This window comes from Lemur catta, chromosome 4 (genome assembly GCF_020740605.2).
Source record: "Lemur catta isolate mLemCat1 chromosome 4, mLemCat1.pri, whole genome shotgun sequence".
Lineage (NCBI taxonomy): Eukaryota > Metazoa > Chordata > Mammalia > Primates > Lemuridae > Lemur > Lemur catta.
In genome coordinates this window covers 69,149,263-69,173,397 of record NC_059131.1, presented here as the reverse complement: position 1 = coordinate 69,173,397, position 24,135 = coordinate 69,149,263, and the positions used below count along the sequence as shown (strand labels likewise).

Here is a 24,135-nt window from a genome sequence, read left to right as displayed (position 1 = left end):
CCAAAGTAATGTCTCTGAAAGTTCTAATCTCTAATCTCAACACTTTTTGTCTTTAATTTTTTTTTAAATTTATAAATCTACTTTTTCTTACCAAATGCCACTACAAAAAATTTGGAGATAAAAGAAAAAAACTTTTAAAAAATCTACATAGTACCACTGTCTTGGCAAAACAATTATTTTGGTATATTTTTAGTCATCCTCAGAATTAAAACCTTAAGGCTTGGAAGGGGCCTTTCAGATCTCTTTACAGATGAGGAAAAGAGGACCAGGAAAGTGTCACTGGCCACAGCCCTTGGACCAGAGTCGAAGCCTGTTTCCTGGGGTCGGAAGGAGAGCGATGCCATAGGAGGGTTGAACTGCATACATATCAAAACCTGAAATGTGTAAATAGTCATAATCCTGATTCTCTTCTTAATTTGATAAGTGGAGATTTCCTTGAGATATAATGGATTCCAGAGAGATAGCAACAGTGTCTGCATTTTATTTCAGCATTACTGAAAATACTGAAAATAAAATAGTCTTTTTCCATAACTTTATCTTCCTTTTATCAAAAAGAAAGTTTGGGTATTAATATATCTGCATCCAAAGAATTATGTTAGACATTTATATCAAGAGAAGAATAAACAAGTTGGCCTTTTCACTAGCTATAAACTTGCTCTTTTAGTAATGAACTTATTCTTATAAAATACAAGTATAGATTCCAGGTTCTGATAATGGAGAAGTACCTTTTATTGGCCCAACCCTTCCCATGGATGACAACTCTGGCTAAAATTAGAATAACAACTACCTGAAGATGCTGGATAGAGACAAAAAGTAAGGAGATCGGAAGGAACTCAATGCTTGGAGGAAAAAACTGCATATCGTAAATTTTCCATTTACACTGATAGCAGGTCACAGTTTGTGCCAAGTGGGGAGATTAAACCCAGATATAAAACCTGCTATTTTACTGCTTTAAAACTGGAAGATAGAGCTCAAAACAAGCACAGCAACTGGAAAGTAAAAGTAGAATTACTGAATCACTGAGGAAGAGTGCTATGGGCTGAATATTTGTGGTCCCCCAAACTCATATGCTGAAATCCTAATCCCCATATAATGGTATTAGAAGGTAGGGATTTGGGAATGTGATTAGGTTGTGAGGACATAGCCCTCACGAATAGGATTAGTGCCCTTATAAAACAGACTGCCAAAAACTCTTTCTCCTCCTGCCATGTGAGGACATGGTGAGAAAACCATGTCTTATCTATGAACTAGAAAGCAGGCCCTCACCAGAGACCAAATCTGTCAGTGCCTTGGTCTTGAACTTCCAACCTCCAGAACTGTTTTATTTTAAGCCATATACTAATGGTATTTTTGTTATAGCAGCCCAAATGGACTAAAACAGAGAGAACCAAAGATGGCAAGCATGAAATTCTGTATATAAACTTCCAAAGTTACTGGCTCACCCTGAACTATGCATGTATGGGGCAGATGCAAACCATCTAAAGCTAAAAAAGTAGAACTGAGAGTTCTGCTAACACTCACATAAAGTGTGGAAGTTGATTGCAACCAAGTAAATTGCCTGCTTGAAAAAAACAAGTAATAAGGGGTGGCATCAGAGAAAATGGCAGAATAAGGACCTCTGAAGTTAGACCATTCATTAAAAAAGAAAATAATGAAAAAATTGTTAAAAACTTTCAGAATCAACTTTTTCAGAACTTTGGAATCAATTAGTCTTATAGTAACCCAAGAAGTATTTATTCAAGGAAAATGGCTGAATATCACTAAGAATAGCAAACATTGTGGTGTTTTACCTTCTCCTGCCTCCTTACTCTGCTCCCCAGCTCACCAGTAGTCTTGAAAAATAATGGTCCACATTCCCAGAACTGGAAGGAGCAGGATGGAGTTGGAGATTTTTTCAGAGCTTCACTTTCAAAAAACTGTCATTATTTGACTTGTCTAGTTGTTCCCTAGAAGACCCATTAGAAAGGCTTGTCTTTATTTGACCTGAGTCATAGCTTTCCCAGTGCTAAAAGTCTTTTTCCAATGGATGCTTGTTAAAAACATTCATAGGCACATGTTTCAATGTTGCAGCTGCCCGAGGCAATAAATAACAATCAAAGGAAACACTAGAGTGACCAATGGCCAGGTGCAGTGGCTCTCACCTGTAATTATAGCACTCTGGGAGGCCGAGCCAGGAGGATCACTTGAGGTCAGGAGTTTGAGACCAGCCTGAGCAAGAGCAAGACCCCATCTCTACTAAAAATAGAAAAAAAATTAACCGGACATGCATGCCTATAGACCAAGCTACTTGGGAGGCTGAGGTGGGAGGATCACTTGAGCCCAGGAGTTTCAGGTTGCTGTGAGGTAGGCTGATGCCACGGCACTCTAGCCCAGGCAACAGAGTGAGACTCTGTCTCAAAAAAACCAAAAATGGACTGACCAGAACCTTAAAAGGAAAAACTAAAGAATGAAATGGCCATAGGGCCATTAAAAACCTCCAACATATTTCTGGGAATCTAAAAGGTCACATGCATGCATGGGTTTCTGTGTGTGCTCAGCAAAAACCATAAGCAGGAAGTGAAGGCTAAGGCAGAGTTGTAAACTGCCTGCATGAATGTCAAAGATGTGCTCCACCATACATACAAGCACGTTGGCAAAGACTGGGAGATTTACTAGTCCCACACAGCAGTGGGGAACCTGCAGCTTTTTGATTTCAAGATTGTTCTTTTTTAAGCACAAAAGGAGGCAAGAAAGTCTTCATTTTTCTCTGCTGCACCCCTTTTTTTTCTTTCTTTCTTTCTTTCTTTTTTTTTTTTTTGAGACAGAGTCTCACTCTGTTGCCGGGGCTAGAGTGCCATGGCATCAGCCTAGCTCACAGCAACCTCAAACTCCTGGGCTCGAGCAATCCTCCTGCCTCAGCCTCCCGAGTAGCTGGGACTACAGGCATGTACCACCATGCTCGGCTAATTTTTTTTTTCTATATATATATGTTTTTAGCTGTCCGTATAATTTCTTTTCTATTTTTAGTAGAAATGGGGTCTCGCTCTTGCTCAGGCTGGTCTCGAACTCCTGAGCTCAAACAATCTGCCTGCCTCGGCCTCCCAGAGTGCTAGGATTACAGGCGTGAGCCACTGCGCCCGGCAGCTGCACCCCTTTTAATAAAAGGATTTGTTCTGTAAAAGTTGGATTCAGTCAAAAGGCTGTACTTAAGGACCTAGAAGGCTACATGTGACCTTAAGGCTGCAGGTTCCCCACACCTGGAAGGAAATCTCTGACCACTCGATAACTAAATAGAGACTTCAGTGGCCATACGTTACAAAAATACAGGCTTCACAGAATTAGTTTAGAGAATTCACTAAACAAACTGGTACAATAACAAGTAGCAACAAGAAAAAACCCTGGAAAGGGGGAGGAATCTGAGCTTCAAAGTTAACACATTTTATTACTTAAAATGTCAATTTTCACCAAAAAATTATGACACAAGCAAAGAAACAAGAAAGTATGGTCCATACAAAGGAAAGAAAAAGAGCAATCAAATCAAAATGTTCCTGAGAAAGACCAGATGTTTGACTTACTAGGCAAGAACTTTAAATAAGCTATTTTAAACATGTTCAATGAGCTAAAGTAAATCATGTCTAAAGAACTAAAGTATGAGAACAATGACCAAGTAGAGAATATCAATAAGGAGATAGCAATTATAAAAATGAACCAAATGAAAATTTTGGTATTGAAAAGTACAATAACTGAAACAAAAAATTTATTAGAAGGTGTTCAAGAGCATATTTGAGCAGGCAGAAGAAAGAATCAGTAAATCTGAACATAGGTCAATTGAGATTATCCAGTCTGGGAACAGAATGAAAATAGAATGAAGAAAAATGGAAAGAGTGTCAGAGACCTGTGGAACAACATCAAGCACACAAACATACACATAGTAGGAGTACCAAAAGGAGAGGAGAGAAAGAGGAAGAAAAATGTTTGAAGAAATAGTAGCTGAAAACCCCCCAAATTTGATGAAAAATATTAATCTACACAACCAGGAAGATTAGCAAACTCCAAGTAAGATAAACTCAAAGAGATCCATATTAAAACACATCATAACTAAATGATCAAAAATGAAAACCGAAAGTAGAATTTTGGAAGCCAACAAGAGAGAAGCAATTTATCGCATCACAGAGATCCTAAATAAGATTTTTTTTTTTTTTTGAGACAGAGTCTCACTTTGTTGCCCGGACTAGAGTGAGTGCCATGACATCAGCCTAGCTCACAGCAACCTCAAACTCCTAGGCTTAAGCGATCCTACTGCCCCAGCCTCCCGAGTAGCTGGGACTACAGGCATGCGCCACCATGCCCGGCTAATTTTTTCTATATATATTTTTAGTTGTCCAGATAATTTTTCTTTCTATTTTTAGTAGAGACAGGGTCTCACTCAGGCTGGTCTCGAACTCCTGACCTCGAGCGATCCACCCACCTCAGCCTCCCAGAGGGCTAGGATTACAGGCGTGAGCCACCGCACCCGGCCCCGAAATAAGATTAATAACTTATTTTTCTTCAGAAACCATAGAGGCAAGAAAGCAATGGGATGACATATCCAAAGTACTGAAAGAAACCAAACTGTCAGCCAAGAGTTCTATATCCAGGCAACTATCCATTCAAAATGAAGGAAAAAAACAGACACTTCCATTAAATAAAAACTGAGAGAATTTGTTGCTAGCAGTCCTGTTCTGTAGGAAATATTAAAGGGAGTTCTTCAGGCTGAAATGAAAGAACACTAAACAGTACTTGAATCTATGTGAAGAAATAAATAGTACCACTAAATGTACCTATGTAGGTAAATATAAAGACATTATAAATGTATTTTTTGTTAATAACTCCTTTTTTCTCTTATCAGATTTAACAGTAAAAAACAAATAATCCAACTAAAAAAATAGCAAAAGTTCTGAATACACATTTTACCAAGGAAGATATACAACTGGCCAATAAGCACACAAAAAGTTGCTCTATATCATTAGTCATCAGAAAAATGCAAATCACAACCAAAATAAGATACTACTTCGCACCCACTAAGATGGCTATAATAGTGGTGGTGGCTCACACCTCTAATACTAGCATTATGGGAGGCCGAGGGGGGAGGATCACTTGAGCTCAGGAGTTTGAGACCAGCCTTAGCAAGATCAAGACCTCGTCTCTACTAAGAATAGAAAAAATTAGCCAGGTGTGCTGGTGTACACTTGTAGTCCCAGCTACTTGGGAGGCTGAGGCAGGAGGATCCCTTGAGCCCAGGAGTCTCAGCTTGCTGTGAGCTAGGCTGATGCCATGGCACTCTAACCTGGGCACCAGAGTGAGACTCTGTCTCAAAAAAGAAAAAAAAGGAAAATAACTAGTGTTGGTGAGGATGTGAAGAAATTTGAACTCTTCCAAATTGCTGGTGGGAAGTACAATGAATGGCACAGCCCCTTTGGAAAACAGTCTGGCAGTTCATCAAATGATTAGAGAGTGACCATATGACTCAGCAATTCCACTCCTAGGTATATACCTAAGAAAAATGAAACATGTTTAGCATGTTTCAAGAACCATCCATGTTGTGGCAATTAACAGTACTTCATTAATTTTTATGGCTGAATAATATTCAATTGTATGGATATAGTATACTTAGTTTATCCATTCATCAGCTAATGAATATTTGGGTTGTTTACAATTTGTGATTATTATGATTAATTACACTATGAGCATGTGTGTACACATTTATATGTGGACACTTTTTTTTCTTGCCGATTTGATTGAGTTCTTTGTAGATTCTAGCTATTAGCCCTTTATCAGAGACATAGCATGTGAACATGTTCTCCTATTGTGTAGGTTGTCTATTTGCTCTGTTAATTGTTTCCTTGGCTGTGCAGAAGGCTATTAGTTTAATCAAGTCCCATTGGTTAATTTTTGTTTTTGATGTAATTGCTTTTGGGGTCTTAATCATAAATTCTTTGCCTAGGCTGATATCTAGAAGAGTTTTTCCAACATTTTCTTCTAGAAATGTTATGGTTTTGAGTCTTAGGTTTAAGTCTGTTGTCCATCTTGGATTAATTTTAGTGAGTGGTGAGAAATTTGGATCCTGTTTCAATCTTCTGCATGTGGCTATCCAATTTTTCCAGCACCGTTTATTGAATAGACACTCTTTTCCCCAGTGTATGTTTTTGTTTGCTTTGCCAGAGATCAGATGGCAATATGAGGTTGGTTTTATATCTGGATTCTCAGTTCTGTTTCATCAGTCTATATCTCTGTTTCTGTGCCAGTACCATGCTGTTTTGGTTACTGTAGCCTTGTAGTATAGCTTGAAGTCTGGTAAAGTGATGCCTCAAGATTTGTTCTTTTTGCTTCAGGTTTCTTTGGCTATTTGGGCACTTTTTTGGTTCCAAATGAAGTGTAGAATTTTTTCTAGATCTGGGAAGAATGACGTTGGTATTACGATGGGGATTGTACTGAATCTGTAAATCACTTTGGGTAGTGTGGACATTTTAACAATGTTGATTCTGCCAATCCATGATCATGATATGTTTTTTCATTTGTTTGCATCATACACAATTTCCTTCCTCAGTAATTTGCAGTTCTCTTTGTAGAGATCTTTCACCTCCTTGGTTAGATATATTCCTAGGTATTTTATTTCCTTTGTACCTATTGTGAAAGGTATTTAGTCTTTGGCTTGGTTCTCAGCTTGACTGTTGTTGGTATATAGGAATGCTACTGATTTGTGTATATTGGTTTTGTAACCTGAGAGTTTTCTGAATTTATTTAGCAGTTCCAGGAGTCTCTTGGTGGAATGTTTGGGGTTTTCTAAATATAAGATCATATCAGCACCAAAGAACAATAGTTTGACCTCTTCTTTCCCCATTTGGATACTCTTAATTTCCTTCTCTTGCCTGATTGCTCTGGCTAGGACTTCCTGCACTATGTTGGATAGAAGTGGTGACAGTGGGCATCCTTATCTTGTTCCAGTTCTAAGTAAGAATGCTTTCAACTTTTCCCCATTCAGTATGATGTTGGCTGTGGGTTTGTCATGTATGGCTTTTATAATTTTTAGCTATGTTCCATCTATGCTTATTTTCTTAGGAGTTTTTATCATAAAACGGTGCTGAATTTTGTTGAATGCTTTTTCTGCATCTATTGAGATGATCATATAATCTTTGTTTTTGCTTCTTTTTATGTGGTGAATTACATTTATGTATTTACCTATGTCGAACCATCCTTGCATCCCTGGGATGAAGCCTACTTCGTCATGGTAGATTATTTTTTTGATGTGCTGCTGAATTCAGTTTGCTAGACTTTTATCGAGAATTTCTGCATCTATATTCATAAGGGATATTGGTCTGTAGTTTTCTTCTGTTGTGTCTTCTCCTGGCTTTGGTATCAAGGTGACACTGGCTTTGTAGAACAAGTTGGGGAGGCTTCCTCCCTTCCCAATGCTATGAAATAATTTCTGCAGTATGGGTCCCAATTCTTTGTAGGTCTGATAAAACTCAGCCGTGAAACCATCTGGCCCAGGACTTTTTTTGTTGGAAGACTTTTTTTATTGCTGCTTCAATTTCGTTGCTCATTATTGGTCTGTTTGGAAGATCTATTTCTTCTTGATTGAGCCATGGGGGGTTGTGTTTTTCCAGGAATTTGTCCATTTCCTCAATGTTTTTGAGTTTATATACATAAAGATTTTTATAGTATTCACAGATGATATTTTGTATTTCTGTGGCATCAGTTGTAATAACTCCTTTTTCATTTCTGATTGAGCTTATTTGGGTCCTTTCTTTTCTATTTCTGGTTAATCTAGCAAGAGACCTATCAATTTTGTTTATTTTTTCAAAGAACCAACTTTTTGTTTCATTAACATTCTGTATTATTTCTTTGTTTTTGATTTCAATTAGTTCTACTCTGACCTTAGTTATTTCTTTTCTTCTGTTGAGTTTGGGTTTGGTTCGCTCTTCCTTTTCTATTCCCTTGAAGCAATTCATTAGGTTGTTGATTTGTGAGCTTTCTGTCTTTTTGATATAGGCATTTAAGGCTATGAATTTTCCCCTTAGGACTGCTTTTGCTGAATCCCATAGATTTTGATAACTGGTGTCCCCTTTGTCATTTAGTTTGAAGAATCTTGGTTTCCATCTTGATTTCCTTCTTGACCGAACAATCATTCAGCAGTAAGTTGTTTAATTTTCATGACTTTGTGTAGAATTGAGTGTTTCTATTGATTTCTAATTTTATTCCACTATGGTCTGAGAAGATACATGTTATAATTTCTATTTTTTGAATTTGTTGAGACATGTTTTGTAGCCTAAGATGTGACCAATCAAAGAGAAGTTTCCATGTGCTGATGAGAAGAATGTATATTCAGTAGTTTTGGGGTAGAATGTTCTATAATTGTCTGTTAGGCCCATTTGCTCAAGAGTCCTCTTTAAGTCCATTGTTTCTTTGTTTATTTTCTGCTTGGAGGAAGGTGCCACAGCTCCAGGTCAGCCAGAGCTCAAACTGCTTTCTTGGTTGCAGTAGTCAGGGAAGGTGCAGGGGAGAAAGTGTCTGGATGGAAGAAAGCTGGCACTCTGGCCTCTCATGGCACTCTCCCAGGGGGAGCCCCTCATGGACTGCCCAAATGCCTGGGTCTTGCTAGTTCACCCCACTGTTCCTTACTTGCTGCCGTGCCTGGGCTCATGGAGGGTGGAAAAGCCTTCCATAAACCCAGTGGCCCGCTGTTCACCAAAAGCACATTGGAGGAGGAGGGGAATCTCCCCTTTCCCTTCCACTGGGCTCCAAGCCTCTCTGAGTTTGATCCTCACCATATCTTCTCCTCTTTATCTTCTTCCTTCTCAGCTTTGCAATTTTTCTCCATAGGATCCACAGCCGTCTCTGTCATGTCTCTCTGTGATCCATACCTGAGCTGTGACCCTTCCCCCCTCTCCTCAATCTGATATCCTACCTTCCTGCCAGGACAGTCTGACAAGTGCTTTCTCTAGTCAGCCATCTTGGCTCCTCCAGCCTCTTCTGTTTTTTTGCTTCTGTTGTTTTTGTTCCCAAGGAATAATGAAAATGTTATGAAATTAGGCAGTGTGATGGTTGCACAACTTTGTAAATACACTAAAAACTCCTGTATCATACCCTATAATGTGAATTTTATAATATATGAATATAAAATATTCATTTATATCATTATAAAAAGTGACATTAGAGTAACATAACAGAATAAGGAGCATCTACAACATAGCATTCACAATCCCTGGATATAATCCAAAATAGGTAGGCATACCAGGAAAGCAGAAGCAGTGATCTAGACTCAGAAGGCAATCAGTGGTTACTGAACCTGAGAGGATATAAGATGGTGAATTCCCAAAAAAGGATTTTAAAACTGCAATTATGACTAAGCTCAAGGACCTAATGCAGAACAGTTTATAGTAAATGAACAAATAGGAAATCTCAACAACAAATTTCTTTTTTCAAAAAAATAGAAACTACAACAAATAAAGGAAATGTAGAATAGAAACATAAACTATGTAATAAAACATCCACTGGATGGGTTTAATACCAAAGTGAGGTGCCAGAAGAGTCAGTGAACTTGAAGCCAGGTCAGTAGAAAACATCCAGCCTGAAGTACACACACACACAAATAATTAAAGAACAGTGCCTCAGGGACTTGTGGGACAATATTAAAAGTTCTAATGTGAACTTAGTCCTGAAAGGAGAGGAAGGAGACAATGAAGTAGCAAAATTATTGAATGAAGTAATGGCACAAACTCCCCAAATTTGGTGAAAGACACAAATTCAGAGTCAAAAAGCTAAGTGAACTCTAATCAGAATACACAGAAAGCTACACATAAGCATGTTTTACCTGCAGAAATCCAAACATACAAATATATAACATTAAAACCAGCTAGAAAGAAACAATATACTACATATAGGAAAGAAATGGTAGGCCGGGCGCGGTGGCTCACGCCTGTAATCCTAGCACTCTGGGAGGCCGAGGCGGGTGGATTGCTCGAGGTCAGGAGTTCAAGACCAGCCTTAGCAAGAGCGAGACCCCGTCTCTACTAAAAATAGAAAGAAATTATCTGGCCAACTAAAATATATATATAGAAAAAATTAGCCGGGCATGGTGGTGCATGCCTGTAGTCCCAGCTACTCAGGAGGCTGAGGCAGTAGGATCGCTTAAGCCCAGGAGTTTGAGGTTGCTGTGAGCTAGGCTGACGCCACGGCACTCACTCTAGCCCGGGCAACACAGCGAGACTCTGTCTCAAAAAAAAAAAAAAAAAGAAATGGTAGAAATGAATTTGACCTCTCATCAGAAAAAATGGATGCCAGAGAACAGGTTAATGACATCTTCAAAGAGCTGAATGTAAAAAAACATCAACACCAGAATTCTATGTCTAGTAAAAATATTCTTCAAGGACAAGGTCAAAATAAACATATTTCAAGATAAATCATATTTAAAAGAATTTGTTGCCAGCATACCTATGATAAAAAGAAACATGCTAATGAATGTTCTTCATGCTAAAGGGAACTTGGATCTTCAAAAAAAATGAAGAGCATCAGAAATAGTGAATACATCTATAAATATATATAAGAGTATTCTTGCTGTACATTTGTTTAAAACACATATGACTACTTAAAGAAAAAGTTATAACATCACATTATAGAGTTTTAACTATGGTATAAACTATACGGTTTATGATATGGTTGTCATATATACACAAATATCATATATATATATATAAATGGTAATTGGCCCATTTGATTGCAAACTTCTTACATTTTGTATGATGTATACACTGTCTATTCTAAAGAATGCTGTGATAAACTAAGGATGTATATTGTGATCCAAGCACAAACATTAAAATATTACAACAGTAATGCAAAGGTATAGATAAAAAGCCAATAAAAGAATCAAAATGGAATTTTTAACATTTAATCAATTAATCTAAAAGAAGATGAGAAAGGAGGAACAGAGGAATAGAAAGCAGAGAGGACGAATCTGGTAAAAAGATAAAAAAAGATTGACTAGCACTTCTGTTGATCTGGTAAAAAGAAAAAAAAAACAAAGAGGACAAATAGAAAACAAACAATAAAATAGTGGGCCTAAATTCAACCCTATTAATAATTAGATTAAACACAAATAAACCAAACACTCAAAAGGCAAAGATGTTTCACAGTGGATGAAAATGAAGACTCAAGCCTTCATTATGTGGTATCTAAACAAAGCGCACTTTAAGTATAAAGACACAGATGGGTTGAAGGCTTATAGTTTGAAAAAAAGTGCTATGTAAACAGTAAGCACAAGACGACTGAAATGGTTATATAATGTCAGATAAAGTAGACTTCAAAGTAAAGTAATAAAGAGAGAAATTCCATGATACAAAACTGAATTCATCAGAAAAATTACCATCAATGCGTATGTATCTAGCACAGTTTCAAAACCAAGAAATGTTGGTTTCCCTCTTCTTTTTTTTTTGTTTTTTTTTTGTTGTTGTTGTTTGTTTTTTGGAGACAGGGCCTTGCTCTGTCACCCTGGCTACAGTGCAGTGGCATCACATAGCTCACTGCAACCTCTAACTCCTGGGCTCAAGTGATCCTCCTGCCTCAGCCTCCTGAGTAGCTGGGACTACAGGTGTGCACCACCATGCTCACTTAATTTTTCTATTTTTTGTGGAGATGAGGTCTCACTCTTGCTCCAGCTGTTGAACTCCTGGCCTCAAGCAATCCTTCCACCTTGGCTTCCCAAAGTCCTAGGATTACAGGTGTCAGCCACTGGTTTCCTTCTTTTTTTTCTTTTTTTTCTTTTTTGAGACAGTCTCGCTCTGTTGCCTGGGCTAGAGTGCCATGACGTCAGCCTAGCTCACAGCAACCTCCAACTCCTGGGCTCAAGCGATCCTCTTGCCTCAGCCTCCTGAATAGCTATAGTCCCACACCTGTAGTGGGGACTTAGCCAAGCCCACCATGTCTGGCTAATTTTTTCTGGTTTTAGTAGAGATGGGGTCTTGCTCCCGCTCAGGCTAGTCTCCAACTCCTGAGCTCAAGCTAATCCTCCTGACTTGGCCTCCCAGAGTGCTAGGATTACAGGCATGGGCCACCACACCTGGCTGGTTTCCTTCTCATGTTGTCCCTGTATGAAGAACAATCAGAGGCAGCATAAGTAAGCCATGTACCTTTAGCTGAGCACCCACTTTAGCCCAAGCATTGTGTTAGGGCGGCACTTATTTATTTTGAAATCTCATAATAACTCTTCCATAAATAATTTTATTCCCATATATAAATGAGGAAACTGGGGTCTGCAGAGATTAAGAGAGTTACAAGGCTACACTGGCAGCATGAGGTGGGTAAAATTTGGCCCAGGCATATCTGACTTCAAGAGCTGTGTGTTCTTGACTGCATCCACCGCTCTGCCCCTTCCAGAGTCATTTGGACTTCGATGAGGAATGGCATTCATGGATGTTCAATGTTTTTCTCCTTTTGGCAGATGTTAACTGGTGTTTGGTCTTTAATCATAGCACAGTGAAATCTGTTTTTCTACAGGCTTTCATCCTATAAAATTGGAAACGGTTTTCTGGGAGGAATGATTTCTTCTAGCTGTCCTGACATCATACATAAGTGGACAATCTCTTCAATGTTCAACACAGGGCTGCATGGCTTTGTTGGCTAAACCTCTAGATATAATGTGATAATGTAGTGCCTGGCACAGGGCCATGCCTAGAGTTGGCACTTGCACTCAATAGATATTTGTGTAATGAATGAATTGGATGAAGTCACTGCAGTCCTGCTAGACCATTCTTCCTGCCCTGTTTCTACCCTGTTACCCCAGATCAGGCTAACATACTGGGCTTTGTTCCTGGAACGCTCTGTAGGTGTTTCATTGGGGCTAATGTGAAGGCATTCAGAACTACAGACAGATGTGCAATAAAAGGGGTAACGGGAGAGAAGCAGCTGTGAGTGACTGACAAGAAGATTCATCCGTAGGTGAATCAATGACAGCCAAGAACCCAGAAAGGTAAGCAACATGGTGTGGGACACCATGAGCAACCAGAGGACCAGATAGCTCTGGGAATGATGGTTTCAGACTGGATGCTACTTCTGGTCATGTCTTAAACACAGATTTCTACAACAAATCTTCCCATCTCACTTTGAATGCCCACATTACACCGAGAACATGATGAGTGTATTAGAGCACTGATCCCAGGAGTTGACAATTAATCCTACCAAAAGACTTCAAAAATACTTTCTTCAGATGTGTGGACTGCCACCAAACCAATCCCCCAACACTTCAGAATATTCTCTTAAAAACTATATATAGAGGAAACAAAAGGAATAAAATAGCTGATTGGCCCATTTTATTAAGTCAAAGGTGAGGTGTTGGACCCCTAAATGTAGAGCACTCGGCTCATTTTCGTGGACTGTCTGCTTGTAGACAGCCTTGGTAGGTTCTGGGCTGTGGAGGGTCTGCCTCGATTACTGCAGATCCGGGTAGTTGAGGGCAGAGAGAGAGAAGGGGCAGTGTGCTCCGGCAGCCAGACCTCGGAAGGTTAATTCAGACCAGATGCCGGAGCACTAGATGGAAGGAAGCCGTGGGGCAAGGGGAACACATGGAAATTAGTAAAAGGGGGGGGACAGAAATCCCTGTTGAAACTGAAAAGTAAAAACTTAAAACACACACGAAACACGTATTCCTAAACACACACCTAAACCGCCTATTCCTGTCAATAAAATCCCTGCAATCCTATATTTCACGGAAGTAACAGAGTATCCCTAAAAGTGAAAGGTGGGGTAAAGTCAAAGGCGGTCTGTCCTGGAAACCGCACGGCTCTGGGAGGGGCCTTGAGACCAGAGTTTGCATTCCTTGAGCGAGTCGCTCAACCATGCTCTGCTTCAGTTTCTTCACTTGTGAAACGAAGACTCTCTTCCAGCCTTACGGCTCCATAGAAAGGGCAGGGAAGAGAAGAGAAGAGAAGAGAAGGGTCTGATGCCCAGTGCACAGCCGGAACAGAGCCGAGCACGCGTGGCCTTCCAGAGGTCGCCAGGTAAACACAAGGTGGGATAAAACACCAAATAAACACAGCCACACTTACAGGAACGAAACCTTCCATTAACTGGGGAGAGTACAAGGAGACAGGGAGGAGGAGGCTGGCTTTTGGCTGAGACACCAAACACATAAGAGACTCAGGCCGAAAACCACAATCGCCACAGGCCGCCCTGGAGGGGGCCATGCTGTCCTGTCCTTTCTGCCTGGACAGGGAGAAGCAGGGTTCTGTCCAGGTCTCTCCTCGAGGTGTTAAACCAGGAATGCAGAATAAGATTACACGGGCCCTGCTCTACCGCCTCACACAGGAGGGTGAAGGGAGAAGCACAGTAGGATTTCCTGGGCAACAAATTCTTTGGAGACCAGGCTGCACCAGGCCCCGTGCTTTCCAGGGGACTGGCTGTGGTCTGAATATTTGTGCGCCCCACAAATTCACATGTTGAAACCTAATCACCAAGGTGGTGGTATTTGGAGGTGGGGCCTGTGGGAGGTGAATAGGGCGTGAGGGCAGAGCCCTCAGGAATGGGATTAGCGCCCTGATAAAGGAGGCCCCAGAGAGCCGCCTTGCCCCTTCCACCACATGAAGGCAGCGAGAAGCTCATTTATGAACGAGAACTTAGGTCCTCACCAAACACCAGATCTGCTGGCACCTTGATGTTGGCTTTTCCAGAGCCCAGAACTGTGAGAAAGAAGGTTTTGTTGTTTATAAGCTACCCAGTTTATGGTTTCTACAGCAGCCCGAAGGGACTAAGACAGGCCTTCCACCTTCCTTTCTGGCCTCACTGGAAAGCAGCTCCTGCTCTGAGGCTGCAGTCTTCTGGGTTCCCTTCCTCGAGCTCTGAGCGGGCTCTGCTAAGTGAAATGCGGAGGGGAAAAATAGATGTGGGGTTTGACCAGACTTGGTGTGTAGTAACAGGGCAGTGTTGCCCTCAGAAAACCTTCCTCTGGTACTCAGGGAAATGGCTTCCCAGGAGGTTGGGTCTGGGCCCGCTGCTTCTCCCACAGCCCCTGAACGCAGGGGACTTCAGACCGCCCTTGCCTGCCCTTCCCTGCCCCATTTCCTAACGACCTCAGCAAAGCGTCCGGCGCTCTGTAACCTGGGCTCCATTTTAAATCAAGCCTCTCCTTCCCTTTGGAAAGTGGAGGACGGTAGATTAGGAGGACTGTAGATTCCTAGTCACCGTGCATGTGTGTTCTTGCAATCCAATAGCATTATTTAAAAGTAGGCACCAGCCTGCTCAGATGGAGAACTTAGTCTACCTCATGCCAAACTTAGGAAGTCCATCTCCCGGACAGACTGTTCCCATTCTCGGAATGTGGTGGAGGACAGGGTCTGTGCCTGGGCTTGGAAGTAGGACAGACCTAGGTTTGGATCTCCGCTCTGTCACTTGTCACTGGGTACGTGAGCCTCAGTCTCCTCGGTTGGGAAATGGGGACAGTCAGGAGTGGACCGGTCGGGCGTCGGCTCCCAGTCACCCGCACGTGCGCGGGGCCCCGGCGGCCCTTCCCCGCGAGGGCCCTAAGGATGCCCGCGCTCGTCCCCGGCGTCGCGCCCGGCCTCCTCGGGGAGCCGCGCGGGTTGGGCGCGCTCCCAGGCGCATTCCTGGCCGGGCAGCCCCTCCTCCCTCGGCCGTGGCCAAGGGGCTGGCGCCGCCCCGCCTCGCCGGGACTGTCTCGTGCGGGCGGCTGCGGACTCTCCGGCCGCGGCGCTCGGGGTCGGGCGCGGCGCACCTGGACAGAGCGAGGGCCGGGCGGCGCCGATCCCCGCGGGCCGCGCTGCGCTCCGGGCCTCCCGCCTCCCTCCCTGCCCGAGCCGCTCCGGGGCCACGCGGCGCCCGCACCCCGCAGGGGCGGCTGCGGCATCGCTGGGACCCACTCGGCGGGGGAGGCAGACGAAGTTATTCCCTGCTCCCCGGCAGCGAGATTCCGATGGGCAAGATGGTGCCCAACTCTCTGCCCGCACTCTTCCTTCTGCTGCTGCTCCTCGCCTGTCCCGAGTCGCGGGCTTCCCAGGTCAGTGTCCCTCCCGCCTCTCCCCTGTCCCGATCGCAGGGGAGCCAACGCCAAGGCCGGAGGACCTGGGCTTGCCACATCCCCCCTGGATGCTCATGTTAAGGGCTTGGAGCGCTCCCTGGGCTGGGGTGCAGTTTTTGGAGAGAGGTGCAGGGTGCCCCATCTGTCATCTCAGATGCACCGCGGGCCACCGGGGGACCGGGCTGAGCTAGCAGAGCGTTTGTGTGAAAGCGTCCGGGCTACGGTGGGGGGAGGGCTCCGCGTGAGAATCGCAGGTAGGAGGAAGATTTCTCCGGGATTTATGAGACATTGGTCTTTCTGGCTTTCCAGGAGAGCTTCGGGTCACCCATATAGGTTAGAGAATGTCCCCGCTCTCCAACCTCCAACACTTAAATTTCTAACTGAAATATTCTTACCACCGCCACCCCTTAACCACTCACAGAACTTTCTTAGCAGTTCCTAGCATTTCCCGGGCAGAGGTGGCCCTTGGAGATTTCCGAAGCGGTCTCCTCCTGAGCTTGCCTCGAGGCCTTGAATTTGGGACTAAATTTTCTTTCACACATACACAGGCAGCTTGCTGTTTAGTGTTTCTCTTTTTGCCATTTGTATTTGTCCGAATTCCACTGGATTTATTTATTAATACTTGACCAGATTCACTTTGATATTAACCATTAAGAACTGATTTTAAAAATTAAGGTAAGAACTGAAATTGCCAACTTCAGAACCAGCATCCACCACACTAGCTTGGGCAGCCAGAGCCGCCCTCTCTCACTGGGGGGCCTGGTCTGGGGACAGCCAACCAGCTACCCCAACAATGCCAGCCACAGCAATAACAGTCGCAGGAGGAGGAGGCCTGCACAGCTTACTGAGTGCCTGATGTGTGTCAGGCTCCTTCCTGGGCATCTCCAGACACTTAATTCTCAGAGCAACCCTGTCACTTGGGGATGATGTTATCCCCATTTTGCAGATGGGGCAACTGAGGCCCAGGGAGGTTATGACTTATTCAAGGCCACACAGCCAGGAAGGAGTGAAGTACATCATCTTTCTTGTCGAGCTCCAACCTTTTCCCCCTTCCTGCAGACCCTTGGCCATCCTCCCTGCCCTGTGACTAAATTCCTGTGCCAGGCAGGCATGCCTATGGCTAGCTCGAAGGCCATGGCGTGCAGGAAGGGATTCCAGGCAGGGAGAATTGGGTTCAGACCAAACATGGTGATGTTGGTGCAGAAGGTGGTGAGCGGGCACCACAGGAAGCTGCTCAGCAACAGGCAGCAGAGGCCCAGTCTGGGCCACCCTGAACCCACCCAACAGAGCCGTGGATCACCCACCAACTTGGCAAATTACAAATCAAAACAAAACCTCAGGCCCAGAGCCCAATGCTGGGAGCACAGTGGGGGCATCCTCAAGCTGGCTCCCCAGCCTGGGCTCCCAGGGGGCAGGGTGGACAGGACATCGGTGAGACGCTTGGGAGCCTGGCCTTGCCATCCGCTATCTTAGGTGCTCAGAACCTCAGGAAGGAGGCAAACACCTGTCTCCCGAGGCTACCCAGAACACAGGTAAGACAGAGGCAGTGTCAAATCCTTGTGGCTGCAGCAAAGACAGAGGTGAGCTCGCTTGGGCTCTGTTTCTGGACATCTGGATCCAGTTCCTGCCCTGCCACATCCAGGCTTTCTCAAATTCCTCATCCTCTACACCTTGCTGCCTTTACCTGTAAAATACTTGTCTCAAGTGCTTCATGAGGGGAAACAGAACAAAAGGGATTGTCCATAAGTGTTCATTTAAAATTTCAAGTGTAACTGTCTTTCACCCAAAGTCCTATGTGTTGGGGGTCTCTCTTTCCCCACCGCAGCCCCTGACTGGGCAAGCTTGAGGGGTGAACCATAAAGGTGGCCTCGGGGCCTCTGTGCATGCTGGAACAAGCCTTGCCTGGCCCCTTCTAGCTCTTGGCTCCACTACAGTAAGTGCTCCTTCCCAGAGGCCTTCTGGAACCCGCTGTAAACAAGTTCCCTTTCTGGGGACTTCCCCCCCCGTTTTTTAATTTCAAAATATTAAGGGGGTACAAATGTTTTGTTACATGGATAGCTTTTATAATGCTTAAGTCAGGGCTATTAGTGTGCCCATCACCCGAATAGTGTTCATTGTACTTGTTAGGTAGGTATTTAGCCCTCCCCTCCTCCCCGCTACCCGCTTCTTGATGTCCAATGACTTTTACTTCTTTCTATTGCCCCTGTACTTTCTATTCAGGTCCCCTGAAGGCTCTGGCACAGGTGATCACTGTTTATAATGCTGTATTTTGGTAGGTGCCAGGTTTATTGTCTGTCTTCCCTACTATAGGGCCCCAGGGTGGGGACCCACCTGGGAGTTTTACCCAGGGACCAGCACACAGTAGGCACTCAGAGGAATGAATGGGGCTGGTGCTATTCTCAACAGAGCCAGCACCAGGTGGTCTCTGAGTGGATTGTGGCTGCACATCAGAGCACCTAGGAGCTTCTAGAAATCCCAGTGCCGGCCTCACCCCAGAGATTCTGATTCAATTGGTTTGGGTTGAGTCTTGGGCATCAGTATTTTTAAAATTGCTTCTAGTGATTCTAATAGAGTAGGTGCCTGAGACCCAGGGAAGCCCTAGCTTTAAGAGTTAAAAGCTGTGGACCTAGAGGAGGGTGGAGGGCAGGGAAATTCACAGTGGACACAGGACTGGACTCATGAGGGCCTGAGGTAACCTGGTGTACCTGGCATTGTCCTGAGCTAAAAATACTGTGAGCCCTGGGACTCTTGAACTCAGGAGTAATGGGTGTTGGCTGGTGGAGATTCAGCAAGTGTTTGGAGAATGAACTGTCTCCATGGGACCATCCCCTGCCACAGAGGAGATGGGATAGATCAGGCAAAGGCTCAGTGACACAGCGAGAGACCCCCAACTGCTCCTCCTGCAGGCAGTCCACAACCTTGTCAGGGGTTCCTCAGTTTGCTGGTAAATATGTTCACTTTGTGTGTTAGGTGACAGCCCAAAGATAACATGATGGGTGTGTATCTCTGTGTGTGTGTGCATGTGTTAGTGCATGTGAGTGTGTCTGTGTGTGGTTGTGTGTGCATATGTCTTTTTGTATTGGTGCCTATAATTGTGTGTGCATGTGTCTGTATGAACGTGTGTATGTGATGGTGAGTGTATGTGTGTGTGTATGTCTGTGGTGTGTGTAATTGTGTGTGCGCGTGTCTTTACATATTGGTGCCTATGATTGTGTGTGCATGTGTCTGTGTGAATATGTGATTGTACGTGTGATGGTGGGTGGGCGTGTGATTGTGTGCATATGTCTTTGTGTATTGGGGCCTGCGATTGTGTGTGCGTGTGTCTGTGTGACTGTATGATTGTGTTTGTCACGGTGTGTGTGTGTATGTGTGTGTTACAAGGTAGGAGAAGCTGTGTGCTGCAGGGTCCAGAGCAGTGACCCTGTGGGGACAGACAGTCTCATCCCTGTCTCCTGCTATCCTCCATGGGCATCCACTGTGTCCCTCTTGCCAGCACATCTGTCCTGAGTCATTTTGTAGGATTTTTGTGACCGGCTGATGACGAGCAGGTGGTCGTGGGAAAGGAAGGGAGCTGAGCAGTGTGGGGGTCTCCAGAGGAGGAGCCCTTTATTGACACTGACCTGCTTGATGGCCTTCCCACTGGCATAGAACCAGCCTTGCTGGGGAGACCAGAATGAACATCCAACACCCCTTGCACCTCACCCCACTTCTGCCCACAAGGCTCTGGGTGAACAGGGCTGCAGGCTTCCGGCCACCACCTGGCTCGTGGCGGGAGTTGTGTGGGTGTTTCAGCAGGCATCCTGCCCCCAAGCCCCTCCCTGTGATAAGATGTCTTGGGGCTCCAAATTCCATCGTTATCATTCCTTTAGTTGCCTCCTACGGTTTGACATGTTTGCTTTTCACAGTCAAATAAAAATAAATGGGTTTGGTGTACATTTCCATGATTTTAACCATAAAGCTATACTATATGTGGAAACCACCACCACAGTCAGGATAAAGAACAATTCCGCTACCCCAAGACTGTCATGCTGCCCTTGAAAGTCACGCTGTCTACCCACCCCACCCCTGGCAACACTGATCTATTCTTCATCACTACAATTTTGTCTTCTCCACAGCGTCACAAAAATGGAATCAAAGAATGCATAGCTTTGTGAGTTTGGCTTCTTTAACTTAGTTTAATGCATCTAAGATTCATCCATGCGCTAGGTTCCTTTTCATTGCTGAGTAGTGTTCCATTGCATGGATGTACTACAGTTCTTCATTGAACAACACCCATGGTGTCATTTCCAGTTTTTTACAATTATGAATAGAGCTACTGTAAACGTTCACATACAGCTTTTCATGTGAATTAAATTTTCATTTCTTTTGGGTGTATACCTAGAAGTGGGTTTACTGGGTCATATGGTGAATGTATGTTTAACTGTGTAAGAAATTGCAAATGATATCCCATATTAGTTTTATCATTTTACATTCCTGCCAGGAACGTAGGAAAGACCCAGTTACTCTGCATCCTCATCAGCACTTAAAATTGTCAGATTGGTTTGTTTCCAAGTCATTCTAATAACTATGTAGTGGTATCTCATTGTGGTTTTCATTTCCATTTCCCTAATGACTAATGATATTGGGCATCTTTTCATGTGCTTATTTGTCTGTTCAAACCTTCTGTCCACTTTTAAAATGGATTGTTCTCTCTCTCTATTTATTTCTCTTTTTCTCTCTTTCTTTCTTTTCTTTGAGACGGAGTCTTGCTATGTTGGCCAGGCTGGCCTCAAATTCCTGGGCTCAAGCCATCCTCCTGCCTCAATCTCCCAAGTAGCTGGGATTATAGGTGAGCAATGATTGTTTGCTTTCTTAATGTTAAGTTTTGAGTGTTCTTCATATTGTCCAAAATACAAGTCCTTTTTTGAATACGTGAGTTACAAATATTTGCTTTCAGTTTATAGCTTGTCTTTTTAAAATTTTTTAATTTTTTTAGAGACAGGGTTTCACTCTGTTGCCAAGGCTGGAGTGCAGCGGCATGATCACAGCTCACTGTAACCTCAAACTCCTGGGCTCAAGTGATCCTCCCACCTCAGCCTCCCGAATAGCAGGGACTACAGGCATGTGCCACCAGGCCTGGCCAAGTTTTAAATTTTTTGTAGAGATGGGATCTCACTATGTTGCCCAGGGTGGTCTTAAATTCCTGGCCTCAAGCAATCCTCCCACCTTAGCTTCCTAAAGTGCTGGGATAACAGGCATTAGCCAGTATGGCCACCCTATAGCTTGTGTTAACAGTGTCTTTTGCAGAGCAAAAGTTTTAAATTTTAATAAAGTCCGATTTATGGATTTTTTATTTTAATGGATAGTGGTTTTGGTGTCAAGTCTAAGAATTCTTGACCTAACCCCAGGTCATGAAAGTTTTCTTCTAAAATTTTTATAGAAGATTCTTCTAAAAATTTTGCACTTTTACTATGATCTATTTTTAGTTCTTTTTTTCTTTTAATAAGGTGTTAGTTTTACGTTGAGGCTCCCTTTTTGCATATGGATATCCAATTGTTCCAACACCATTTGTTGAAAGGCTACTGATTGGCCATTGAATTATTTCAGCAACTTTCTCAAAAATCAACTCATCATACACGTATGGAGCTATTTCTGCACATAACACTATCTTCATTACTGTAACTTTATAGTAAGTCTTAAAATTGAGTAAACTGAGTCCCCCAACTTTATTATTCTTTTTTAAAATTCTTTTGACTATTCTAGTTTCTTTGCCTTTGCCTTAAAATTTTAGAATCAGCTTGTCTATATCTACAAAAAATCCTACTGGAATTTTGATTGGGATCACATTAAATCTATAGATTAAGAATTGGTGTCATAAAGGAATTGAGTCTTCCAATCTCCAAATACCGTACGTCTTTTCATTTATTTAGGTCTTCTTTGATTTCTTTCATCAGTATTTTTTAGTTTTCAACATAAACAGGCTTTGTTAGATTTATACCTAATTATTTCATTTTTCAAGCTATGTTAAATGGTATGTTTTTTGAAAAATTTTTACTTTCAATTGGATATTCCTAATATATGGAAAGCCAATGGATTTTTCTATGTTGACCTTGTATCTTGTGACCTTACAGAACACAATTATTAGTTACAGTGAACTTTAAAAGTAGATTTCCTCAGATTGTTTACATAGACAATCATGTCATTTGTGTACAGGTACAGTTTTATGTCTTCCTTTCTAGTCTTTGTGTCATTTATTTAGCCTTATCATACTGACTAAAAATTCCACTACTGTGTTTAATAGGAGAGTGAACATTCTTGACTTGTTCTGGAACTTAGGAAGAAAGGATTCAGTTTTTGACATTAAGTATGATGCTAGCTATAGGCTTTTTATGGTGCCATTTGTCTGGTTAAGGTTTCCCTCTTCTCCTGGTTTGATAGAATATTTATTATGAGTGGATGTTGAGGTTTCTTTTGCATGCTTTTTTCTGTTTCAATTGATCTGGTCCTGTGGTTTTTCTTTCGTCTATTAATAAGCTGGATTTTCTGTTTCCTGGAAGAGATCGTGTAGAATTGGTGCCAGTTCTTGAAATGTTTGGTAGAATTTACCAATGAAACCATGTGGGCCTGGAGATTTCTTTTCTGGAAAGTTTTAACTATGAATTCAATTTCTTTGATAGTTACAGGACTATTTAGGTTAGCATTTTTTTCCTCCCTTGGTTGAGTTTTGGTAGTTTGTATCTTTCCAGAAACTGGTTCTTCTCTCTTGAGGCAATTACTTTTAAACACCCTGGAGACCACTCTGCATTTCTAAACAAATTATCTCCTGTAATGCCGGATGAAGACTTTGTTCCATTGTCCACTGCAGAGCCAAACAGTCTATGATTAACTTCCTTTCTTGTGTAACTTTTTTATTTTCCTAGAGTTTTTCCCCTTTTGCCCAGTCTGCCATCTATGCAAACACAATTGTTTCCCAAATCTCCTTCCCAGCCCATGTTCTGCCCAGGCTGCTTCCCCCTGGAGTCCTCCCAGCCCTCCCAGCCCTCTGACTTCTGCTCCCGTCTGGCCGACCCCTCTGGGCATGTGGCCCTGTGGCTACCCAGGGACAGAGCCTCCCTGCTCTCCTGAGCTGGAGTCTATGTTTTCTAGATCATGTGTCTTCCTTTTTCTTTGGCTTACTCCCTTATTTTTTTGAACACATCCTTATGATTTTTAACCCATTAGTAGTAGGCTTGTCAAATCACTTTCCTACTATAGATGTTACCCTCTTCCTATACTGAGCCTTTAAAGCAGCCAACAGCAGCATCATTATCCCCATGTTGTAGGTGGGGGGTCTGATGTGGCCAAGAAAGTGGCGGCTGAATCCGCTGGCTTTTGGGAGCAGGGCCAGAGGAGGAAGTGAGAGGAGGAAAGCTGGCCCTGAACACTCTCTCCTGGCGGCTGGACGCCAGCTCACCTCCCCACCGACCTCCCAGAGAAAACCAGTGCCTCTTGCTGGGGGCAGAATTCAAGACCTATTCCTTGGTCTGACAACAAATGGGATGAAGAAGGTAGAAAAATGAAAAGCAAAGCTTATTCTTTCCCTGCAGGGTGTGGCCTGGGAAGTCAACCCATTGTTGTCAATGTATCTGCCAGTTCCGATCGATTGCCTGGGACTGCCTAGAGTCCAGGTTGAGATGAGTCGTTGGTCACTTTAGAGCTCGGCACCAAAGGATGTCATGATTGCTTAGGGTGTCTGCCCTGGTCGCAGCACCAGGAGTATTTGCCAACCCTGCAGTAGGGATTTTTATACCAATACATGGAGATGTGCCGAAATAGCAGGGGCTTGTAAATCATTCAGATCTAAAATGGGGTACTTCAGAAAACAGATATTTGGTGCCAACAATGGCCCAGTCACTGGGAACAAAACAGACAAGGACGCTGCTTTTGGTTTTGAAAGAGCAGCTCTGGGTCTGGCGCTGGCAGCCCAGGGTAGCAATTTGAGCTGGGCTCAGCGGGGCTGTTCTGCCAGTCGGGGTCAGACAAAGCTCATCTGGTCGGGGCTTGCTAATTCGTCTGTGGTCAGCTGCCAGGTTAGCTGGGGCCGAGTGGTCCAGGGAGACTCATCTGGTCATCTC

The 24,135-nt window shown here is 43.3% G+C and overlaps 1 protein-coding gene across 1 annotated transcript in view; it reads left to right on the top strand.

Annotated features, from left to right (window-relative positions):
- Positions 1 to 15,812: 15,812 nt before the first annotated feature.
- Positions 15,813 to 24,135, top strand: part of FBLN7 (fibulin 7) — a 38,182-nt gene continuing 29,859 nt past the window's right edge. Inside the window, exon 1 of the mRNA XM_045548899.1 lies at positions 15,813 to 16,021. Within this exon, the coding sequence (XP_045404855.1) occupies positions 15,938 to 16,021 (84 nt within the window). The 5' untranslated portion in view covers positions 15,813 to 15,937. The remainder of the gene's footprint in view (positions 16,022 to 24,135) is intronic.